Source organism: Bubalus kerabau, chromosome 1 (genome assembly GCF_029407905.1).
Source record: "Bubalus kerabau isolate K-KA32 ecotype Philippines breed swamp buffalo chromosome 1, PCC_UOA_SB_1v2, whole genome shotgun sequence".
Lineage (NCBI taxonomy): Eukaryota > Metazoa > Chordata > Mammalia > Artiodactyla > Bovidae > Bubalus > Bubalus kerabau.
In genome coordinates this window covers 57826909-57852441 of record NC_073624.1, presented here as the reverse complement: position 1 = coordinate 57852441, position 25533 = coordinate 57826909, and the positions used below count along the sequence as shown (strand labels likewise).

General features: G+C 40.7%; 1 protein-coding gene across 1 annotated transcript in view; it reads left to right on the top strand.

The window, feature by feature from the left end:
- The first annotated feature begins 6905 nt into the window (after nucleotides 1–6905).
- Nucleotides 6906–25533, top strand: part of SLC17A8 (solute carrier family 17 member 8) — a 39548-nt gene continuing 20920 nt past the window's right edge. Inside the window, exons 1-5 of the mRNA XM_055576139.1 lie at nucleotides 6906–7420; nucleotides 13504–13756; nucleotides 20876–20994; nucleotides 22803–22917; nucleotides 24623–24710. Coding sequence (XP_055432114.1) covers nucleotides 7320–7420; nucleotides 13504–13756; nucleotides 20876–20994; nucleotides 22803–22917; nucleotides 24623–24710 — 676 coding nt within the window. The 5' untranslated portion in view covers nucleotides 6906–7319. The remainder of the gene's footprint in view (nucleotides 7421–13503; nucleotides 13757–20875; nucleotides 20995–22802; nucleotides 22918–24622; nucleotides 24711–25533) is intronic.

The window sequence follows — 25533 nt, the reverse complement described above, 5'->3', positions numbered from 1 at the left end:
ACATCTATGTCTCTTTTGCTGTCTCGCATACAGGGTTATTGTTACCATCTTTCTAAATTTGATTTGGGATTTGGGTTTTAAATAATTGATATAGGCAGGATTCTTTTTTTTCCTTTTTTTAAAAAAAAAAACTTTGGCCACACCCCATGGCATGTGGGACCATAGCTTCCCAAACAGACCCCCACCACATGCACTGGAAGGAGGCGTTTTAACCATTGGACCACCAGGGAAGTCCCTAATATAGTCAAGATTCTTCATCCATGAAGAGCAGGAACTGTCTTACCTAAAGTAAACTAAAAAGAGGACAATTGGTTACAAGGATGTGGATATTTCAGAAACCAGAGAGTAGAAGGGACAGCTGGGTCTAGACAGACAGGAACTGGAAGGCCATTAGAAACAGATACCCTTGCCCTGCTAAAGGTTCATTGTGTTTCATTCTTCTTACTGAGCCAGACGTGTGTTCTCTGCAGCTCCAGTCCATGATGTGAATATACTCCCTCTCCTACCCGCCCCCACCTCCCCCTCCGCCGCCCCGGCCAGGGTTCTGCAAGATAACTAGCAGTCTTACAATTCTAAAGTTAAACTACAGGAGAATTTGGCATCTGATTGGCTCAGCATGGTGCAGGTGCCCATCCTTGGTTCATCCAACAGTGGTCAGAGGAGACAAGAAACATCATAGCATATAAAGGATTTTGGGGGGCCTGTTGCCATAAAAGAGGAGGGAGATGGTAGTGGGAAGGAAGTTCCCTGAGAATGAGGAATTGCTATGATCTTGGCTAGAACCTCTAAAGATGTCCTGCTGCTGCTGCTGCTGCTAAGTCGCTTCAGTCGTGTCCGACTCTGTGCGACCCCATAGACAGCAGCCCACTAGGCTCCTCTGTCCCTGGGATTCTCCAGGCAAGAACATTGGAGTGGGTTGCCATTTCCTTCTCCAATGCATGAAAGTGAAAAGATGTCCTAGTCAATCTTATTTTCTCAAAGGGAAGAGGCTGTTTCTGGATAGAATGACAGGAAGTCATCAAGTGCTTGTCAACAGCTGGATTTTTTTCCTAATGCATATTCAGTCTACATATTCCCAGCATAGACCAAAGCTCTAATTTCATGGCCCTTGGGTTTCTGCTCTACACATCATTTCCTCTATCTTTGTTTTATTTGATATTTTGAGATGGGGAGCACATGTTTTAATGTTCTTCTGTAAATTATATAAAGCTCACAATCACTGTTCCAACCTTGTTTTCAACCACATGGTGCACTCACCTGACCCTCAAACTATGCAGCTTTCCCCCAGGCACCATCTCTTTCCTGCAAGTCTTCTCTCCCACTTTGTTTTCTTTCATTTGCCTCACTCTTTCATCCCTGAAAGCATATACTATCATCCCCTCTTCAAGGACACCATCGTCCATTCCTTAGCAAGCTAATTTAGGTGTCCTTACCTCTGCTTTCATTGCCAGATGCATCATTCATTACACCATATGGACTTATTCACTTTCTGGATTGTTTCTTCAAGGGAAACATCACAGTGCAACCTACATCACCAGTGTCTCAAAAGGCGTATCACATACTAGGCCCTCAAGGGAGGGAACAAATGAATACAATGAGCCTCAGTTCTGCAAGTCTGGCTTTATATTTTCTTATCTCTATTATCAACAGATCTAATGTGGACGTTATTATCAACACTAGTGCACTAGTATAGAGTGCAAGCGTAGTACTAGTGTAGAGTACAGGCTCTAATGCCAGACTTCCTGTGTCCACAGCTGATCTCTGCCTAGTTTCCTAATTGTGTGAACTTCAGTTCAGTCGCTCAGTCCTGTCCAACTCTTTGTGACCCCATGAATTGCAGCACGCCAGGCCTCCCTGTCCATCACCATCTCCCAGAGTTCACCCAAACTCCTGTCTATCGAGTCGGTGATGCCATCCAGCCATCTCATCCTCTGTCTTCCCCTTCTCCTCCTGCCTTCAATATTTCCCAGCATCAGGGTCTTTTCCAATGAGTCAACTCTTCGCATGAGGTGGCCAAAGTATTGGAGTTTCAGCTTCAGCATCAGTCCTTCCAGTGAACACCCAGGACTGATCTCCTTTAGGATGGACTGGTTGGATCTCCTTGTAGTCCAAGGGACTTTCAAGAGTCTTCTCCAACACCACAGTTCAAAAGCATCAATTCTTCGGCACTCAACTTTTTTCACAGTCCAACTCTCACATCCATACATGACTACTGGAAAAACCATAGCCTTGACTAGACAGACCTTTGTTGGTAAAGTAATGTCTCTGCTTTTGAATATGCTATCTAGGTTGGCCATAACTTTCCTTCCAATGAGTAAGCGTCTTTTAATTTCATGGCTGCAATCACCATCTGCAGTGATTTTGGAGCCCAGAAAAATAAAGTCTGACACTGTTTCCACTGTTTCCCCATCTATTTCCTGTGAAGTGATGGGACCAGATGCCATGATTTTAGTTGAGCTTTAAGCCAGCTTTTTCACTCTCCTCTTTCACTTTCATCAAGAGGCTGTTTAGTTCCTCTTCATTTTCTGCCATAAGGGTGGTGTCACCTGCATATCTGAGGTTATTGGTATTTCTCCTGGCAATCTTGATTCCAGCTTGTGCTTCTTCCAGCCCAGCGTTTCTCATGATGTACTCTGCATATAAATTAAATAAGCAGGGTGACAATATACAGCCTTGACATACTCCTTTTCCTATTTGAAACCAGTCTGTTGTTCCATGTCCAGTTCTAACTGTTGCTTCCTGACCTGCATACAGGTTTCTCAAGAGGCAGGTCAGGTGGTCTGCTATTCCCATCTCTTGAAGAATTTTCCACAGTTTATTGTGATCCACACAGTTAAAGGCTTTGGCATAGTCAAAAAAGCAGAAATAGATGTTTTTCTGGAACTCTCTTCCTTTTTATCTCTGGTTCCTCTGCCTTTTCTAAAACCAACTTGAACATCTGGAAGTTCATGGTTCACATATTGCTGAAGCCTGGCTTGGAGAATTTTGAGCATTACTTTACTAGCGTGTGAGGTGAGTGCAATTGTGCGGTAGTTTGAGCATTCTTTGGCATTGCTTTTCTTTGGGATTGGAATGAAAACTGACCTTTTCCAGCCCTCTGGCCACTGCTGAGTTTGTGTGAACTTAAGTTGACTTAAAATCTCTGTGCCCCAGTTTCCTCATTTGTAGATGGTAAAATGAGAGTACTCACCTAAGAGAGTCATTCTGGGGATTAAATTAGCTAAATGTGTAGAGTCTGGCCCCTAGAGGGTGCTCCATAAGTGTTAGTTATTATCACCAACCATCTAAATCACCACCAAAAATCCTTTGCAGTTTCAGATGCGTTCCATGAGCAATACATTCTCCAGGAATGGTTAGTGCTCTTAATAGTCATTGACCCTTAAGAGAGATTCATATGGTCTTTGCCTATTGGTGCTTCCATTATGTGCTCTAAGAGATCAGTAACTGAGGGTATCTGGAGATTGACAAGAAGGTTAAAAGCTTCACCAGAGAATGACTTCTGTAGCAAGAGAGTGTGTTTATCATATTTTAGTTAGATTGTATTTGCTTTTGATGAATGAGTGAGTTTTCTGGAGACAGGGTGAAGACATATTGGTGGAGTAATTAGATATGTGATTTCCTGGAGTCTTAGCATTCTCAGCCTTGATGGGTTGTGGGTGGCAAATTTGGTGGCCTGAAAATACCTATCCTTTTCAGAGCACAAGGCTGGACAGGATTTTTTACAGAAACTGATAAGTGGGTTCTAAAATTCATATGGAATTATGAAAGAATAGGCAAAACAATTTTAAAGAACAAAGTTGGAAGGATTTCATTTCCCGATTTCAAAACTTACTCTATAAAACTATAGTCAACAGAGTATAAATTGTTAGGAGGATAGACACAGAGATCAAAAGAAGAGAACTGAGTCCAGAAATAATTTTTTTTAATATTTATGTTTCACTGATTTTTGACAGGGGTGCTAAGGCAATTCATTAGACAAAGAATAGCCTACTAATAACTGGAGATCCACATGGGAAGAGTTGAACATAGATGTTTACCTTATACCTGTGTATACCTGTGTAAAAATGAACTCAAAATGGATCGTAGACTTAAATGTAAGAGCTAAACAAGCAAACTTTTAGGGGAAAAAAATAGAAAATCTTTAAGACCTCAAGTTAGGCAAAGATTTCTTTCTTAGGTGTATGAAAAAGGCACAGTCTATGAATGAATGAACAAAGAAGTTTGCACTTTTAAGTACAGCATGAAGAAAATGAAAAGACAAGCAGTAGACCGGGAGAAAACATTTGCAAATCATATTATCTGATGAAGAATTTGTATTGAGAATATATACTCATACACCTCACTAATAAGGAAAAAATTCATTTTAAAAATGGACAAAATATTTAAATAGAAAATTTACCCAAAATGTATACACAGGACTAATGAGCACACGACAAGATGATCAATGTCATTAGTCATCGGGGAAATGCAAATTAAAATCACAATGATATGCCACTTCATACCCACTTGAAAGTCTAAAAAAGACAATCAATATTGGTGATAGTGTCAGAAATGGGACCCCTCATACATGCTGCTGCTGCTAAGTCGCTTCAGTTGTGTCCGACTCTGTGCGACCTCATAGACCCCATAGGCAGCCTACCAGGCCCTGCCGTCCCTGGGATTCTCCAGGCAAGAACACTGGAGTGGGTTGCCATTTCCTTCTCCAATACATGAAAGTGAAAAGGGAAAGTGAAGTCGCTCAGTCGTGTCCGACTCTTAGCGACCCCATGGACTGCAGCCTATCAGGCTCCTCCATCCATGGAATTTTCCAGGCAAGAGTACTGGAGTGGGGTGCCATTGCCTTCTCTGCTCATACATGCTACTGGGAATGTAAAATAGTGCTGTCACTTTGGAAAGTAATTTGGCAGTTTCTTAAAAACACGCTTACCACGCAATCCACCAATTCCAATCCTAGGTATTTCCCAAGAGAAATGAAAAGATTTGTCCAAAGAAAGATTTGCACACAGATGTCCTTAACAATTTTGTTCATAATAGCCAGAGATTAGAAGCAACTAAACGTCCATCAACTGGTCAATGGATAGATACAATGTGATATGCCCATGCAATAAACTATTTCACTGAAAGCAGTGAAGGAGGAACAAACTACTGATAAAGTTGTAACATGGGCAAATCTGAAAATCATCATATTAAATGGAAGATGTCAGACACAAGAGACAATATACTGTATGGTATAGTGTGTTGATTCCATTTATAGAAAATGTCTGTTAAAGGAAAATTTATAGAGACAGAAAGACTGATGGTTGCCTGGTGCAGTGTGAGGGATGGGAGACAAGGATTAATAGTGAGTATGAGGGTTCTCATTGGGATGATAGAAATGTTCTATCTGCTTTGTGCTTTATGGTGATGCTTGCACAACATGATAAATTTACTAGAAATCATTGATTGTCCACTTGAAATGGGTAAGGTATATGATATGCAAAATATATCTCAGTAAATTCAGAGGAGGTAATATGGGTTGGGGGGGATGGAAGGATGGAGGAGGAGAAAGAAAGAGGGAGGAGAGAGAGCATGAGAACAGGACTGCATGAAGTCAGGCTGTTTGAATCTGAAACCTAGCAAGCCCAAACCTATCTTAGCCTCAGTTTCCTGTCAGTGAGGTTGGGGAAAATAATAATTAGCTTATCCACAAAGTAGTGTTGGAAAGATTGTGATAATATGTAAACAATGCTTAACACAAAGTTTGGACCATAAAGACAGCAATATATATTAGCCATTATAATAATAATTATTATTATTGATGGTAGTATTTAACCTGCCTAGGATCCAGCTCATTTAGATCAACTTAATTCAAATCCTGGAGAAGGATTTGGACTGCAGCTGCAGAAGGCAGGGACTGATCTTGTGGAAATGACTCCGGGGGAGTCTGAGAGTCTAAAGCACAGGGTCGGTCAGTCCATTGCAAGTTGGGAGACTGGACCTCTGGAGCCTCACAGATGCAGGCTGTTTCTTCATGGCAGCAGCGTTCGTGGAGGGGTCATCCTGCTGCCATCAGTGTGGGAGCAACATGTGCTGTTTCTACTCCAGTCCAACAAGGATTTTTTCACTGCTTCATGCCAGATCCTGTTGGCTTGGAGGACAGTGGATTCGGGGGCACAGAGGAGGGACACCTAACCTTGTCTATGAGGGCTTCTAGAGGAAGTGATGTCTCTGTGAGACAAGAATACGTTGGCATTTCCCAGATGAAGGGTGAGGAGAGTTACCCAGGCAGAAGGCACAGCTTGAGTAAACCCCAGAAGTGATAGGGAGATTGCAGAATTCAGTGAAGTGCTGATAGAAAGAGCAGAGTGACAAGAAGCAGGGCTGGAGTCACACAGAGTGTCTTCTGTGCTGTGATAAAGAATTTAGGTTTATTCTGAAGACAATGAAGACCAGAGAAGAGCACTAAGCAGGTTCTAGGACTGGCTCAGTTACCTTCAGTTCGAGGGTCCCAATGGCACTTAACACGCTACACCCTAAGTGAGCCTGCTCTGTTGATCAGACAGATGCCCTCCTAGAGGCATATGGCTTGGGTTTTGCGTTTAGCCTCCTCAAGTACAAATGTTCCTCCAAGGACCACATCCGTACTGGTGTCTGATGCAAAAACTGCTTCAACTCTCCCAAGAGAGACATAAAAGGCCCTAATGCAGTGGCTGAGAGCCTGTCTTGGGGGCCAGACCTCAGAAAAGCAGAGGACTTGTGGGTGTTGAACACACTTCATCCTGGGTGCTTGCTCTGGCTGAGAGCCATTAATAAGCCCAGCGGCCAAGGGACAGGTATTGTGCCGGTTACTATGGCATCACCTTGGAAAGGATCCCTCAGTGAAAGCCACAGCTGAGCTGAGTGAGGCAGGAGGGGAATGTGGTCAGAAGCAGGAGGGGCTGGAGATAGGCTGCAGAGGCTTTCGCTGGTCGCAGGACACTTCGTGGGCTGGAGCCCCCTTTAGCTTCTCCAGCTGCAGCCCAGGGAGGGAGCCGGGCTGCACTCAGCCTGAGAGTGGCTGCCTGAGACAGCACCACAGGCTGCTGCTGAGCTGGGAGCTGAGAGGGGCTGAATTCCCAGTCACAGATCATCTGGCCTCTCCTGTTTGGGGGCGCGGGTGTTGTGTCTCATCTGGAAAGATCTGGGCTGGGTTTCATGCCTTTTTTATTTTAAATAGTCACCTCCCTGAGAACTGACTTCCAGGTGTTCATCGAGGAAAGCAGAGTGATCCCCATGCTGGAATGAAGGATGAGAGTTCCTGAGACTGACTGTTGAAGGCTTGGAGGTACCCCAGTATCACAATGCCTTTTAAAGCATTCAATACCTTCAAAGAAAAAATTTTGAAACCTGGAAAGGAGGGAATGAAGAACACTGTGGGAGATTCGTTGGGGATTTTACAAAGGTAAAGTCTGAATGCAAACTTTAGATTTATTTCAGAGTAGCTTCACATTGCTGATGGTGTTTGAAAGAATTTGTCTTATGTTTTTAAAGCTACATTTTAAAAAGGAGTGGGAGGGTCAGAATAAAGGGCTTCTGGAGCCACTTCCAGCTCCAACAGACTACACCTGGAGGAAAAGAAGATGCATCAAAAGGATAAGGTTAAATTAGGAAAACACCAAGACAAGCACTCCGTTTATGCAGCAAGATTAGCACTTATTGGACACAGTAATATTGAAAGTTGTGTGTTTGTCATTGAATTAGAAAATATTTGGGGATATACCACTTTATGTTAATTCAATAGTAACAACAAAACCAGGAACCACTTTGCATGGTTATGCTTTGAGTTGAAATAATTTTTAATAATTTTTCACTGCAGATGAAAATTAGGTATTTTCAAATTGTATAGCTTGTAATATAAACTGTATGAAGTGGTTCTTGATTGTGTAGTTTTCAAAGAGAAGGATTATTGCACAATAATATGAAGAAAGTAACTTTAAAAATTAGTATTTAAAGCAGAAAATCTTACATGATTAAATGGGAAAGTGTTAAGTGGTGTCCTTGAATTGAATGTTTTTGTCCAAACAAAAAAATAGATCTTTTTTTTAAAGTAAAATATATTATTATTGAAAGGAGAATTTGCTATAAATGAATGAATTGATGTGATATTTAATTTGTGGTTTTTAAAATAGACGTAGTAAATGCCCTCCTAGGTTTTATAAATGAATTAATAAGCCATCCTTATGTGCAAGGTAAAATGATTCTTTTAATTTCTCTGATGTAAATAAATGTGAAAATAACTGATAAAATTTTTATCATTATTTCTAATTATGATGAATGCAAATTTCCTTTGGCATCTGCTTTTAACTTTTCTATCTATGTTTTCTCATAAATTTAAAAACTAGCCCACAGATTCATTCCACTTCTTGTGTTTTATAATACACAGACTCCTGCCAGTGTTAATTTTTCCTCTGTATCCCTTTGGTGAGCTTAGCAAGAGAACTGTGTTGGGCACTTATTACTTTGGTAATTAAAAACAAAAAGTTTCAGTCAGAACTACACTGAATTATCATATATAAATGAAAACCTACCTCAGTGACAGCAGGATAAACTAGCTAAACACAGGAAATGATTATAATAACCTTTTCTTTTAAGAATGTTTTATTCTTCTGTTCAGCATTCCCAGGTAACATCTTTTTATGGTGGTGTTTCATTTGATTAAAAATGCACAAGGAAGCTCAGTGGCTTAATTGGCGTATTCAAGTTATGATAACTATTTAGCTTTATATAAATACTTAGGAGTGTTCTTTTTCAACTTTAGCTGCTTTTTAAAATTTAATCACTTTTCTCAGTTCTAAGTGCTGGTTTTACTATGTTTGATTGAATGATCCACTTGAATATCCTTTTGTTTACCAGATTGGTTTGCTTTAGGGATATAACAAAATCAGTAATTTCCAAGTTGTGCAACTTCAGCCCCAAATTAAGCTATGTGTCTATTACTCTGAAGAGTTTTCTCAGAACTGGCTCACTGAACAATTAAAAAAAAAAAAACCCTGCTATCAGTTCTAGATAGAGAGCACACTAAATACATGCTAGATGTTATCATTGTTGTCATAATTATAGAATGATTGGTTTTAGAATAAAGCCAAATTCATACCTCGTCTTTCAGTGATCCCTGGAGAGAAATTATTGGCAGAAGTAGGCATTAACTGACTGGAAATCTGAACTGATCCTCAACTCTGGTGATCTTTGAGCAGAGCTCCAGAATTAGGGCTCCTCCAGCAAAAACAGCTTTGCTGTTTTAACACTGGGTGTTAACCTCAAGTCTATAAGATAATTATATATATATATATATATATATATATATATATATATATATATAATAGTTTGCCCAGAACCTAGTATGTAATGGATGTTTCCTCTCATGGTTGATTTTTACGTAAAACCAGTCGACAGGATCCAGTGTAAGAAAAAAGTCACAAAGAAATGTTTTCTGTTTTCTAAGGGGCAGGAACATTGGGAAGTTAAGAATCCCGACTTTCTAACTTAGCAATCAGTATAAATCATAGATGTCTAATAATGTTTACTACTGAGATCATCATCTGAATGGAATTTTCTGTATGCTTTTGAACTGTGGGGTCTTCCTCATGGTCAAGGGAGAGGTAAATGTATAGAGAAGTGTCTGGAGTCTACACATGGGGTTGATTACAGCCAGACACTGTCAGTCTTCCTGGAGAGCAGTCATTGATAAGAAGCAGCTGAGCAATTCATCAGCTAAAGGTACATTAATATTTTTGAAATGTAGGAAGAAAGATGATGTATTCACTTATCGTCCACTGTTGGAACAGATAGAAGGCATTGCATTTGGAAATTAATGTCCAGAAACTGATATACAGACTTTTTTCAGCTTAAATGATGAATGTTCTCTAATTGCTTATGTGTAGGCAATGGCACCCCACTCCAGTACTCTTGCCTGGAAAATCCCATGGATGGAGGAGCCTGGTAGGCTGCAGTCCATGGGGTCACTGAGGATCAGACACGACTGAGCGACTTCACTTTCACTTTTCACTTTCATGCATTGGAGAAGGAAATGGCAATGCACTCCAGTGTTCTTGCCTGGAGAATCCCAGGGACGGGAAGCCTGGTGGGCTTCCGTCTATGGGGTCACACAGAGTCGGACATGACTGAAGTGACGTAGCAGCAGCAGCAGCAGTAAATGATAGTAATAACACTATGTTCCAGGTACCATTAATTCTATTAACAACCCTATGAGGGAGGGCCAATTATAATCACAGTTTTACAGATGAGAAAACTGAGGCACAGAGAGGTTAAGTAATTTGCCCAAGGTGACACAGTTTGTAAGTGGCAGAGCTGGGTTTCAGACCAGACATTTTGTGCCCATCTTTCTTACTCATTACACTGTGCTACCACTCAAATCAACTGTCTGGTGGTAGACATTCATTTAATCTTAACCACAGCTCTATAAGATAAGTATTATATTCATTCATGCCAGAAATTCATGGATACCACTGGGGCTGCACATTATAAAGAGTCTTATGATCTGAATAACTCTTAGATATCAATATAAATGGCAGTAAATGGCATTTATGTTCATCCTAGCAGAGTGGACTCAGTAAGTGGTTATGAGGATTAATGTAATAAAAATAGCTGGCACATGTGTTAAGTTCTGTTCTAAATGATCTATTCTGTTGTTGTTTAGTGGCTAAGTTGTGTCCAATTCTCTGTGACCCCACAGACTGCAGCATACTAGGCTCCCCTGTCCATGGGATACTCCAGGCAATACTGGAATAGGTTGCCATGCCCTCCTCCAGGGGATCTTCCTGACCCATGAATCGAACCCATGTCTCTTACATCTCTTGCATTGGCAGGCGGGTTCTTTTACCACTAGAGCCACCTGGGAAGAAAGCTCAGAGAGGTTAACTAGGCCAAAGTCACACAGCTAAGTAAATGGAAGAGTACAAATTCAAACTAAGGGCGCTGATGCATAGATTGGATGGAGATTGGAGAAGAGATGCATCCAGGATGTCACCCAACTTTTTTTTCTGAGCAACCAAAGGAACAAAATTGTCATTACTTGGAATGCGAAAAGCTTCAGGAATTAACTTTTTTTTTTAGAGGGACTCAGTTTGGATATGTTAGGTTTGAGGTGCTGATCATGTGTCTACAAAGATGTCAAATAAATCTAGATATGAAAATTGAAATCTGTTAGCATATGCATGGTGTCTAAAGCCCAGAGATGAGTGAGGTCACCTAGAAAGTACAGACAGAAAACAAAAGCGATCTATAAACTGAGCTCTAGGCATCCCAGTGTTTACAGGTTGAGGAAGTAACAACTCAGCTTAAGAGACAAAACAGGAGTGTTCAGGGGATTAGAAGGACCACCAAGTGAGTGTGGTATCCATGAAGGAATCAAAGTCGTCAAGGAAGAAAGAATAATCAGTAGTGTCAAGTGCTGCTCACAGGTCAACTAGATGAGGACTAGAAAGAGCCTTTGGGTTGAACCATGTGGACTCATGGTTGACTCATTGGAAAAGACCCTGATGCTGGGAAATATTGAAGGCAGGAGGAGAAGGGGATGACAGAGGATGAGATGGTTGGATGGCATCACTGACTCCATGGACATGAGTTTGAGCAAGCTCCAGGAGTTGGTGATGGACAGGGAGGCCTGGCATGCTGCAGTCCATGGGGTTACAAAGAGTCAGACACGACTGAGCGACTGAACTGAACTGAACCATGTGGAGGGCATTGACAGCCCAAGAAGAGCAATTTTGGTGGACAGGTTTGGAGATATACCTGTTTGGAGTGTGTCCAAGAGAGAATGGGAGAAAGGGAAGTGAGACAGTGACTTCTGAGTTTTTCTATAAGAGGAAGGTGAGAAATAGGCAGGTAGCTGAAAGAGAAAGTGTTTTTATTTTAAATGTTGATGTGGGACAAATAAGGGCATATTTGTAGACAGTAGGAATGTTCTAGTAGAGAGGAGAAATAATTGATGAAATTTGTGGATAGGGATTTCCTTGAGTACATGAGAGGCAATGAGATCTAGTGCCCAGGGAAAGAGGTTGGCCTTAGCTGGAAGCTTGGAAGACAATCATAGAAGAAAACGTAGAACACATCAGCATACATGCAGGTAGGTTACAAAAGTGCATTGGGAGGTTGATGATGTTCTCTTCTGATTACTTCCATATTCTTGCATATTTATTAAGCTACCATTCTGACCTCACAAATTAAAATTGAAAGTTCCTTTCCTGTTTTATCACTGCACTTCACCTTGATTTCAAGAAAACCTACATCATCCAGCAATTACAACTGTGTATGTGTCTTTCTTCCTCTAAGAGCTGAAGGAGATCAGAAACCATGTCACTTTCTTTATTCTTCCGTAACACTCAGTATAGTGCCTGACACACAGTAGGCACTCAGTAAATATTTGATGAGCTGAATTAAATCCAGTACATGTGCTGTCTCTCAGCACAGTTCAGTGGCTCAGTCGTGTCCGACTTTTTGCAACCCCATGGACCGCAGCACGCCAGGCTTCCCTGTCCAGGCTCTCTCTATATGTGCTTTAACCTCATTTGCTTGAGTCATAAGAAGCTACTAAGATGATCTCTGCTATGAATTGGTGGGCAAATTATTTGTGCTTCTATGTAGTCTGTTAGACATTGTATTAGTTATTAATGAATATGATACTCTTGAAAACATATAAGCTTTGCTTATTTTTACAAAGACTTGGACCTTAATCAGCCATCTTCAGAAGGGTTATGGTACGTGTGATGATGCAAACAGCTCCTTTTATTATTGACAGATAGTGTTCAGTTTGCCCAATTACTTTTTTTTTTTTTAAAGAAGAGAGTAAATTCACTGCAATGGACTGCCAAAATCTGAATTTATGGGACTCAATGAGAAATCATGCCCTCTGTTTAAAAAGTGCCAGCAAATCACCATAGAACCACTTAAGAAAGAACAGATACACAACCAACTGGTTCGTGCTGTGATCAAAAATGTACCTCCTTACCTAGTATTGTATTAAGACTTAGAAAAAGAAGAAAAAAGAATCTGAAAATAAATTGATTTTTTACTGTATATCTTTTAGCAGGCTTCAAATGACATTAAAATTAAAGTCAAACATAATAGTCAGCTGGGTCATGTCATGTGGATGAAGTTTATAGATACTCTTTCAGCAGGATATTCAGTAAGGCATACTGTTGAGGATACAAACTCTGGACTTGAACTTGCATCCTACCTCAGAGGACTTGGTTTTTTGTCTATAAATGGACAAGATAACACTATCTACCTTGTGTAGCTGTTATGAGATTAAAATAAATTAATGTCTATAAGGGTGCAACACAATATCCAGAATATCAGTAAATTTTAACCAGTATAATTTATTTTAGTAATAATGATGATGATGTTAAAACATGCAGGATGCATCCTACTCTGAGTTTTCCTTTTTCTTTCTTGGTACACTTTTTCTTCTTCCCTAGTATACTTTGTAATCCTGGTCTTTCTTCCCTGTCCATTTGCCCGCTGTAGGAAAATTGATGGGACCAATGAGGAAGGAGGTAACATTGAGCTGAATGAAGAAGGGAGGCCCGTGCAGACGTCCAGGCGGAGGCCCCCACTCTGTGACTGCCACTGCTGTGGGGTCCCCAAGCGCTACATCATTGCTATCATGAGTGGGCTGGGGTTCTGCATTTCCTTTGGCATTCGGTGCAATCTTGGAGTTGCCATTGTGGAAATGGTCAATAACAGCACTGTATATGTTGATGGAAAACCGGAAATTCAGGTCAGTGTCTGCCTATGTCTATGTCAGTGTCTTTTAGCAACAGCTGTATTAATGTTTTAAATTCTTAAAGTAAAACACACAGGGGACTTCCTTGGTGGTCCAGTGGTTAAGACTCTGCACTTCCACTGCAGGAGATGAGGGTTTGATCCCTGGGTGGGGAGCTAAGATCCCCCACGCCACATGCTGCTGCTGCTGCTAAGTCGCTTCAGTCGTGTCCGACTCTGTGCGACCCCATAGAGGGCAGCCCACCAGGAGTGACTTAAATAAATAAGTAAATAAAATAAAACTTTAAAAAACACATAGGATCACAAAGGAAACCAATTATTTTAAATACAGATAACAAACTAAGAAATGAATTTGTGATATAGAAACATATGGGTTTCTTTATGAACACATCAGATGACAAAATCTAGCAATGGGTCTAATAATTTCTGTAATTTTGGTGTTTGAAGGGTGAACAATAATTTGAGATAATGACAACAGCCATCATGGGATAGAACATATTTACAATTTCTTCTAGTAATAGAATCACAAGTCCTGATAATATGACTGGGGTTTGTTGCCTACACTCACAATTATAGGAAATGCTGCTTTATTAGTTAGTAGCAATAAAGATGCTGATTTTTCCCCATTCAAGTTCATAGATCCACAGGATTCCATCCACAGACTCCAGTTAAGAATCCTGGTAAAAGGATAGAATGAGGTAAGCATCAAAAGAAGGAGGCAACAGGTAAAGTGGGGTTAGGTTGTGGAGAGCCCGGCAAGTCTAAGGGGAGTCAGGCGTGGGCTTTAAGCAGAGAAATGGTACCATCAGATCCATACTCCAGGATGATCACTGTCCAGCCAGTCATCTCCCAGTGGATCCAGTGGATCAGGACTGGAGTGAATAGAAGCAGAAGGCCCCATTCAAAGGCTCTTATAGTCATAAGCAAGCCTTTAGTGATGTCACTTAAACAGTACTGTTTTCATGAATCACTGAAAAGATGAAATCTGGTTTGTTTCTTAAATGATAAGCCTTGAGAAGTATTGAGATTATGGGAGAATAAAACAAAAATGTATGTCCAGTGGATACCCAATATATCTGTTTCATTGTGTTGAATGCACACACTGGAGTGACTCATGTGGAAATCCATCTGTTTGCAGAGAGACTTCTAGCACTGTGTACATGACCTTCCCAAAGTACTTACTACCCCTTCTCCCCAAGCCCTGGCAACCACAAGTTCGTTTTCTAAGTCTGTGAGTCTCTTTCTGTTTTGTAAGTAAGTTCATTTGTATCTTTTTTTTTAGATTCCATGTATAAAGGATATCAAATATTTCTCCTCTTTCTGGTCTGATTTATTTCACTCAGTATGACACTTGGTCCATCCCTGTTGCTGTGTGTAGCATTATTTCATTCTTTTTAATGGCTGAGTAATATTCCATCATGTATATGTAACACATCTTCTTCATCCATTTCTCTGTTGATGGACATTTAGGTTGCTTCCATGTCTTGGCTGGGGCTTCCGTGGTGGCTCAGATGGTAAAGAATCTGCCTGCAGTGCGGGAGACCTAGGTTAAATCCCTGGGTTGGGAAGGTCCCCTGCAGGAGGGCATGGTAATCCACTCCAGTATTCTTGCCTGGAGAATCCCCATTGACAAAGGAGTCTGGTGGGCTACAGTCCATGTGGTTGCAAAGGGTTGGACATGACTGAGTGACTAAGCGCAGACACACAGACACACACACACACACACACACATGCCTTGGCTATTGTGAACTGCTGCCAGGAACATGGGGGTGTATGTATCCTTTCAGATCATGTTTTTCTCCACACATATGCCCAGGAGTAGGATTGCAGGGTCATAAGGTAGCTCTATGTGTAGTTTGTTAAGGAACCTCCATATTGTTCTCCATAATGGCTGTACCAATTTACATTCCCACCAACAGTGCAGGAGGGTTCCTTTCTTGCAGAGAGACTTCTAATAGTTCTCCAGTCTCTACCCATGTTTGGGAAAGCATCTAGATCAGAGTTTCCCAAACTGGTGTCTGGACACCACTGTCCTGTAGGCTGTGCTTTGAAGAAGGTGTCATATGAACTAGGAACCTTTACTGTGCTGCGTCCTCTGAGAATCTCCAAGAGTGGGCCATGGTGTGCCTTATTTCCTGGGCTTAACTGCGGAATGCTTTCCTTCATGCTGTGTCTATCAGCATTACCTGGAACAGTTTCTGCCAAATACTGATTTCAGTTCATTAAAAATAAGTCTTTAGTTGGCCGGCAGATTCCCCCGCCCTTTTTCTTTTTTAACTAAGAGATTATTCTACCAGAAGAAAAGGGTACCATGGAGATTCTTCTAACCATTCTCTTTTTTTATGCCACAGTTGAATCTGTTTTTAAAAGGATATCCTGGTTGTTTATTTTGGGGGAGAGGGGCAGGGAGGGCAGTAGAAGTGTAAGAGGGATGTCATACATTTTGAAAATAAAGAATGATGGACATTAATGAGGTTTCAGATGGGTATCACATGCATTCTGGCAGCCTTTTGTGAGGAAAGGCAGCTAATTAAACTTGTCTGCTAAGGCCTGGATCAAAATTAGATGCTGGTTTGCATTTGTTTGTTGCATGAAAAGATAGGCCTAGGTCAACAGAATTTGCTTTGAGGCAAATGGAAAAGGCATTTTGATAAACTTAAGAAACAATGCTGTGTGTGCTCTCTAGTTTCTATGGTTTTGTCCTCTGGAGTCTTAGAGAAACTGATTAAGATCTAAAATACGCTTTACATCATTTTCTCTGGCCTCATAAGTAAGAGTTTAGTAGCATTTCAGAAGTTCTAATTTATAGCAGGCCATTTCTCACTTATCCAAACAGAACAAAGCTGAGATATCATCTGCGCATGTTCAACCCAATGACAAAGATTTCACTAATTGTATTAAGAAAGCCTCTCAATGGCTGGTAATTTTGTTTTGTTGACTTTATTGGAGAAAAACTAGATATTTTGCACTGAGATATTTTTAAATATTTATTTTCAATAGAGGGAGAAAAGTAAGTAGTATGGATAGGTGTGCGTGCTCAGTTGCTCAGTCGTGTCTGACTATTTGCAGCCCCATACACTGTATAGCCTGCCAGGCTCCTCTGTCCATGGAGTTTTCCAGGCATGAATATTGGAGTGCGTTCCATTTCCTACTCCAGGTATAAATAGGTAGGCCTTGCAAATAACTGGCATATATTCTGATAGTCGTATAAACAGTAGCTTCAGTTGATGTGTGAAACATAATCATTTTTTTTAGTTTAATAATTATGAGTTTTAAGACATGTGAATCATATAGAACAGTGTCTGGCACATGGTAAGCAATAAATGACTGAAGTTTGAGAAACTTGGAGATTAGTTCTCATTACCCTCAGGGAAAACCCAAACTCCTTCTCATGAATCATGAGCCCTGTAGGGTTAAGAAGAATCGGGCTTTGGAATCTTCCAGACCTGATTTCACACTTGACTCTGTTGTTTATTAGCTCTGGGACCTTGAGCAAGTTGCCCTTCTGTCCTGGTTAGGGATTGCTGGTTGCAAAGAACAGAAATGGGAAACCAGCTCAAGTTAAAAAGGAAATGACTATAGGGCTATAGGGGATCTCAGGAAAGTGAAGGGTGGAAAGCTATCTGCTGTGTATGCTTGTGCAGTCTGTGCCCCAGAAGGAGCCAGCCTGAGGAGGGACTGAGATCCAGGCTGTACTGCACTGTGGGGCGGAGAAGGAGTCAGGAGGGGCAGAGTGGAGCCGGACCTCATGGGAACTAGGAAATCCTCAGCTTACTCTCCAACTTGCTGGCCTTTCAGGGTCTTGCATCTGCTTCTCTCTGAGTTGGCTCCATTCTCCCAGGTCTCTCCATAGACTGTTTTTTTGTTTTTTCTTTTCCGTGGTATCTCACTGCTCTCCAAAGCCAAAGTTCCTCAAGCCGTTGCCTTGCTGGGGAGCTGACTTACCTGGCCCTGACTCCGATGCAGCTTGTTTCAAGTGTGCAGTATTGTCTAACTAGAATCTCCGGGTTCAGATTAGAGAGAGAGAAAGAGAAAGAAGAGAGACAGACAGACAGGTAGGCTGAGTCCAGCCTATACGTTGGCTCCCTCTATTCAGATGTCCATCCACAGTCACGGGGGAGAGGCCCCTGGCACTGAGGGGAGGAGGAGAATCCTCTCAGAAGGAAATGTGAGCAGGGAGGTAGAAACTGGCATTTCTAGAAATTCTTTATTAAGTCTCATTGCTGTATTGTGAAATGGGAATAAAAGGCCTGATTGCAGATCAAATGAGATAATCTGGTACCAATGTATTAAACACCTCTATTACTTTCCTAAGGCTGCTGTAACAAATGACCATGAACATGTGGCTTAAAAACAGTGGGAATTTAGTCTCTCATAGTCAGGGAGGCCAGAAATCAACTCGACTTTGGAGGGAGCCACACTTCCTCCAAAGGCTCCAGGGGAGAATCCATCTTTGCCTTTTCCAGCTTTGGCGGCTCCAAGCGTTCCTTGGCTTGTACCAGCATCACTCTAGTCTCTGCCTCCATCTTCACATGGCCTTCTTTCCTCTTATGTCTCAAGTCTCCCCCTGCCTTTCTCTTACAAGGACACTTGTCATCAGATTTAGGGCCCAGTTAGATAATCCAGAAAAACTCACCTTGAGATCCTTGACTTTATCACATCAGCAAAACCCTTTTCTCAAATAAAACAGCCTGTATAGATTCTGGGGGTTTTGTGCATGTATCTTTGGGGACCATTTTCTCAGCCTAATACCGTCTCTGACATAGCACCTGGCTTATTATAAGAATTCATACATAGGACCATTATGATTCTCATGGACTCAATGATAGTGAAAGTCAGTTCTTGGCAGGCACAAGTACTTTTCTTCAGGTAACTTTGTCCAACTGGAAAGAAGCACCATTCTGTCAGAGGGAAAGACATGAGCAGGGGATGATGTGATTGACAGTTAGTTGTTGAATGAAGTGGATCCCTCTGTCTTGGATCTTTGGTTTCTTGGGAGCATTCTGTGACTCAAGGCAAGGAAGTCTAGTCTCTACTTCTTAGTGAGAAAGTCAAGTCTCCAGAGCAATGGAAAGAATATAGTCTTTTGGTAAGAGGTCTTGGTCTTGGCTTTCTTTACAACTGGTTCTATGACTTGGGGCAAGTAAATTAATCTCAATTTCCTCTTCTATAGAAAATGACGTAATTAACTCTAGGTATTGTAAAGAGGAAATACATGGAAAGTGACTTAAAATCATGTCCTTCGGCTCAGTGCTTCCATCTCTTTTTGAGTAAAAGTCAAAGTCCTTATGGTGACTTAGAAGGCCCTTCATCACTTGAATCTCTCCTATTTTAATGCCTGTTATTCTCTTCCTCATCCATCACCCTCCAACTCCTCTGACATCTGGCTGTTCCTCTAACACACAAGACACATCCTTATCTCAGGGCCTTTGCACTTGCTATTTCTTTGTCTAGAAAGCAATTTATTCTGATAAGGAAAAGCCTCACTTGCTCCCTTTCTTCCTTTAGGAGTTCACTCAGAAATAATTTCTTCAGGGAAAGCTTCCCTGACCACTCTGTGTAAAATATCTCCCTACATCACTCCTACCCAACATTTCCTGTCTCCTTCTCTGTTCATATTTCTTTCTTCCTCACTGATTACCATCTAACACAGTAAACACCTGTATATACTCCCTGCCATCCCCACTGACATCTTGTGAAAACAGCAATTACTGTTGTTGTTCACTGCTACGTGCCCAGTGTCTAGTACAATGTGTGGCACTTAGTAGCATAAAATAAAAATTTGGTGAACTGATTTGAATGAATGATGGTTAGGTTCATTTTACTCTTGAGTTTCAACTTCCTAGTCTGCAAAATGGGAACTACAGTGCAGAGCATATGCCAATATTACCTGCACTGTGATCTCCTAGAAGGCAAAGGCAACACTTGAGTTTGTATTTATACTATCACCTGACCTGGCACACAGGAAGCACACAGTGCATATTGAATAAATGAGCAAATAAGTACATAACAATTTGTGATAGGAAAACAAAATGTGATGAAAATTCATAAAAGGTACTATGTTGATAATTAAGAACTCTTACTCCATAATAGGAACATCTTGGATTTTGATACCAATGCTTTACAAAGCCATTCATTAATTTGGCAAATATTTACTTGCATCTTCTATGTTGTAGACACTTGTTTTAGGTACAGAGGTTATAAAGTCAAAAGGACACAGCTGCCACCTTAGTCACCTGCCACCTCATGTGGGAAATGGACATGTGACAGGCTAGTTTGAGAACAGGGGTGGCGTGCCATGACTGCAAGAACAGAGGTCTGTGGACCAACGCCTAGGAAAAATGATTACTTCAATTCAGGGAGGCTGAGGAGCTTCCTCAGAGGAGGGAGATTTGTAAGAAATCTGAAAAGCGTGAGTTACTTTGCTGGAAAAGAAAGCGAGGAAAGCGTCAGTGGTCTGAGAGCTGTGTAAGGGCGTTTTGTTGCCATTGTCATCATCAGAGCGAAAACAACAGCTGCTAACATTTACTGAATCTACACTGTGCTCCAGGCATTATCCTAATGTGTTAAATGCAAAAATCTCTAAGCAGAGGAATAACCTACTAGAAATATTCATGGCATTTATCCCCAGACATCCTATGGGTAGGTAGGTTTTATTATCTTCATAAAGAAAAGAGAGGCATGACTGTCATTCCCTTAGTGTCTGACTAAACTGGTACCTAAATAACCCAGTAAACCTAGAATTTACCTTTTGTTTTCTTTACAAGTTGTTTTATTTTCTTCTTAGCCTTCATCATTTTTTTTTAACTTGTTCATAGTCTCTCCTTTCTCTCACCAGAAGTTGAGCTCAATGACAACAAGGACTTTGCTGTGTCCCTGCTGTCGTTGAGGCCCCCCATCAATATTTGCTGAATATCCCTTCACTGTTCACCTGAAACAATCACAGCATTGTTAATCTGCTGTACCCCAACACAAATTAAAAAATTAAAAAATATTTGCTGAATTTAAAGGAGGGAAAGAAAGACTTTGTAGGGTTATTATATAAGATCATCAGTGAATGATGACAGGCGAGTGTTTTCTTACAAACCAAGTGTATCTGATTTGTCATTTCCAGACAGCACAATTTAACTGGGATCCAGAGACGGTGGGCCTTATCCATGGATCTTTTTTCTGGGGTTATATTGTGACACAAATTCCAGGTGGTTTCATTTCAAATAAATTTGCTGCGAACAGGTAAGATAAATTGGCTTAACATGAGTGCTACACAGATCATAATGTGGCTTTGTATGCTTTTATCAATTCTGCACAACTGGCTCTCAATTTAGGGGTGCAGAATGAAAGATAGAAGTCATTCCTAAAGATATGATTCACAGACATTGATCTTATATGATCCTGTTACTAAGAATCTTTTTGTTTACTTTTTTGTTTAATCTATCTCACAATTCTTTAACTGATTATGTAGTTGAAAAAAAAATCAACTGCATCTGAGTCTGGAGAAACAGTTTCTGGACCCTAAGTAACTCACTTGGTAACCTCTACCGAGTTCCTCTTTTTCCCTGGACCTCCATTTCCTCATCTGTGAGATGAAACATGGATTAGATTGTGTCTGAGTTCCCTTTGACCAATGACATTCTGTGATGCTGTTTACTATGTTGATATTATCCTGTACTATACTGGTTTTGTCATGTGAGTAGGAGGGGCTTGTCTCTAGACTGTAAGATGTCTTTCATACCCTTGGGATTCTATAGGAGGTGTTTGAGCAAATAAAAGTAGGTCCAAGAAAAAATGAGCTGCCTCAAGGAGTAGTAGTTCTCTGTTACTAAAAGTATTTAAGCAAAAGTTGATGGCCACTTGGGAGATATGTAATATGTATATGTACTAGAAAAGGAGTGTACTAGGAGAGTACTAATTATTTCCAGGTCATTTCTAATTATAATTGACTTAACATATATGTATTTTGTGAAGTGTATATTTTATGAAGCAGTATTTTTCAAACTCTAAAACAGAACTTATTAGATGGTAATAAAATCAATAGTGATTTACCAATATCTATTTTTCTAAAAAGAGAGAAATAGAAGGAAAGATAACGAAATAGAATAGAAAATATCTTAGCCCATTGCACATTTTAGAATCGTGTTATGGAAATTGTTTTGGTTACATCTGTGTGTATTAGAGTGTGTTGGGTTGCATTATAAAATTTATTTTGTTTTATGGATCAAGGAAAAAAAGTCTGAAAGTCATATCCATATGTAAAGTCATTTCTATGAGCATGACTCAAATTTTACTTATGTTCTTATCTAATTTGTGTCCTTTATTTATTGTCACTTGCCTGTTGTATGCTTCTTAAAAAGTGATAAAATCCTGGTTCCTATGGTCTTTGAAGTCACTATTCATACTCTGCCCTAAAAAGCAATAACATATAATAAGATTTCCCAGAATATAAAAGATCCGAAGCATCATTAGCATGTGTGAGAAAGAAATAAAATGATGCTTGCTCTCTTTTCCTGGGACACTCCTGTCCAGGCAAAGAAGAGACACACAGTACTTGGCAGAAAGCTGGAGGCTGAGACAGGTACCCGGCCTGTCCTGTGCTTGGCTGGTCCCAGGACACAGCATGCTTCTCAGATTGTTGGTATCCCCATCTGCTAACATGAGGGCAGAACTGGGAAGCAGGAGATACAACCCAAATGTGCAGAAGTCATGAGGTAGTAGTCAGAATGGATCATTCGGGTAGAATCTAGAAGAATGGTGGGTCTCCAGTAAGTTTACCTCATGCAGGTAAGTCTCCAGCTTCTGGATCTTATCTAGGCAGAACACCCCTGTACTGCCCCAAACCTTCCCATTATTGGCCCAAGGACTGGAGCTGGGGAATCAAAGCAACCTGACAGTCTAGCATGGCACACACCAGACCCTAACATGTCTATTTCTCTATTAATTTATACAGTGATCTTCCATGAACTGGTAGATTTGTTCCTGATGTTTAACTTATGTGCCACATCCATGGTGGGCCTGCCCAGTAACACAGTGTTTTGGTCTCTCAGGGTCTTTGGGGCTGCCATCTTCTTAACATCAACCTTGAACATGTTCATTCCATCTGCAGCCAGAGCGCATTACGGCTGTGTCATGTGTGTCAGGATTTTGCAAGGTTTAGTGGAGGTAAGAGACCCTTTTCTCAACAAATTTTGATATTGTTGGAGACAACATGAGTTTTTAGAAATTTTAATTTTTGAAGAAAACCTCCTTTATCAGTTTTCCTATCTCCCACCTTGTCTGGCTATCTGAACTTTCTGTTATATGATTATAATTATGAATACTTTAATTAAAATTCCATGTGTGATTCCAAATTTATACACAATGAAGGATCATTGCACAGAGTGCAGAATTTCAGATGAGCCAGGAGTGATCTTAGAGGTAATTTAATCCAACCACTTCTGCTTAATAAATTTTGAAACTGAAGCCCAAGGCCTTCAGTTCACATAACCAAGGCTCTTTCTACTAAAACAATTTAAATGGATTTATTAATAAATCTGTACATTTCCAGGGGTGTAGTCTTACACAGAGATTTAACTTGATGAAGTGGGTAGCATAATATAGAACCAGAAGGTAAATATTTTGTACTCTGCTGGCCATACTGTGGTCTGTTGCAACTTCTCAACTCTGCCATTGTTTACAAAAGCAGCCAGAGATATATAAATGTGTAGGCATGGCTACTTTCCAGTGAAACTTTTTGGACACTGATATTTTTTTTATTTCATATGATTTTTACATGCCAAGAAATGTAATTCTTTAAAAAAATTTTTCCTGGTCACTTAAAAATTTAAAAACCATTCTTTGCTTGAGGGCTGGACAAAAACAGATGGTGGGCCACATCAGGCCATAATCCGCTACCACCTGATGTAGAGAAATGTTTCCCAAACTCAGTCATTCACCTCTAACCATTGCCACTTTTGTCATATTCACACTATGATTCATATAGTTACTTGCTTATAGTTTTCCCCTGGTCAATTTACTTAAAAACAAAACAAAATAAAAGAACCTCGTCATAAGCAACAATATTTTTGATATCATGGGTTTAATGTGCTAGTTATATTTTTCTAAAGCATATTAGAATATATATGTAACAATGATAATAAAAATGTAGGTTGTTTTAGTACTTTAAATCCAATTCTTATCCCATTGGAGGGACATATACCACACTTTGGAAAATACTAACACAGTAGAAAGAATATGATATTAGCAGCCCTGAAGACTAGAATCTAGTCACTTAATGGCCGTCAGCCTCAGGTTCTATATCTTTAAATGAGAGGATGGATCAGCTGATTGTGGAAATCCATTTCCACACTGATATTAAATAATAAGAAATATGAAGACCCGCTTCCCTATTCCCCACCTTGCTTACCTTTGAACTAGTATTTGAACTTTAGCATCTCTGCTGTGAGTCAATGGAGAAGGCAATGGCACCCCACTCCAGTACTCTTGCCTGGAAAATCCCATGGGTGGAGGAGCCTGGTGGGCTGCAGTCCATGGGGTCGCAAAGAGTCAGACACGACTGAACGACTTCACTTTCACTTTTCACTTTCATGCATTGGAGAAGGAAATGGCAACCCACTCCAGTGTTCTTGCCTGGAGAATCCCAGGGACGGGGGAGCCTGGTGGGCTGCCGTCTATAGGGTCGCACAGAGTCGGACACAACTGAAGTGACTTAGCAGCAGCAGCTGTGAGTCAAAATAGCTGACACATGTTATTTAGTTTCTGTAAGTTGGGCTTTTATATTGTAGTGTCAAAGAGGCAAAGTCCAAGTTTTAAACATAAAACGAAACTGGAGTCCAATCAAATCATCCATTTTCATCTGTTTTGCCAGGGTGTGACATACCCAGCATGTCACGGGATGTGGAGTAAGTGGGCACCACCTTTGGAGAGAAGCAGACTGGCTACAACCTCCTTTTGTGGTGAGTGTATTAGAATAATAGCAAGTTTCATATAGGAATGCTTTTGGCTTTAGATGAAGACCTTGCTAAATAAAATTAATTTTTCCACGTAACAGAAGTCCAAAGGTGAATGGTTGGTTGCTAGTGTTGATTCTGCTGGCCTGTAATCTATCCAGGCCCTGTGCATGTTCTGACTTTCTACTCCACTGTCCTTAGAGTGATAACTTTTTGCATTCATGCATATTCCTCATGTCACAAAATGGCTACCACAATTCCAGGCATTAAGTCCATATTAAAGGCAGAAAGAAGAGGGGATGGGTGTCCTAACCACCTCTATTCTTTTCCATCAGGAAAGAAAAAGCTTTCCCAATTCCCCTAGCAGGCTTCCAGTTTTATTTGCTTGGTCCTAACTGTGTCATATGGAGAAGGCAATGGCAAGCCACTCCAGTACTCTTGCCTAGAAAATCCCATGGATGGAGGAGCCTGGTAGGCTGCAGTCCATGGGGTCGCTACAAGTCGGACGCGACTGAGAGACTTCACTTTCACTTTTCACTTTCACACAATGGAGAAGGCAATGGCAACCCACTCCAGTGTTCTTGCCTGGAGAATCCCAGAGACGGCAGAGCCTGGTGGGCTGCTGTCTATGGGGTCGCACAGAGTCGGACACGACTGAAGCAACTTAGCAGCAGCAGCAGCAACTGTGTCATAGGCTTTACTAACTGCAGAGAAAGCTGGGAAAGCCAGTGCCTAGCTTTTCTAACGTCTTTAATAGAGAAAAGTAAGAAAATAGTCATTGGAAATTGTTGTAGGATTAGCCAACAAATATTTCCCAAAGTTGAAAGTA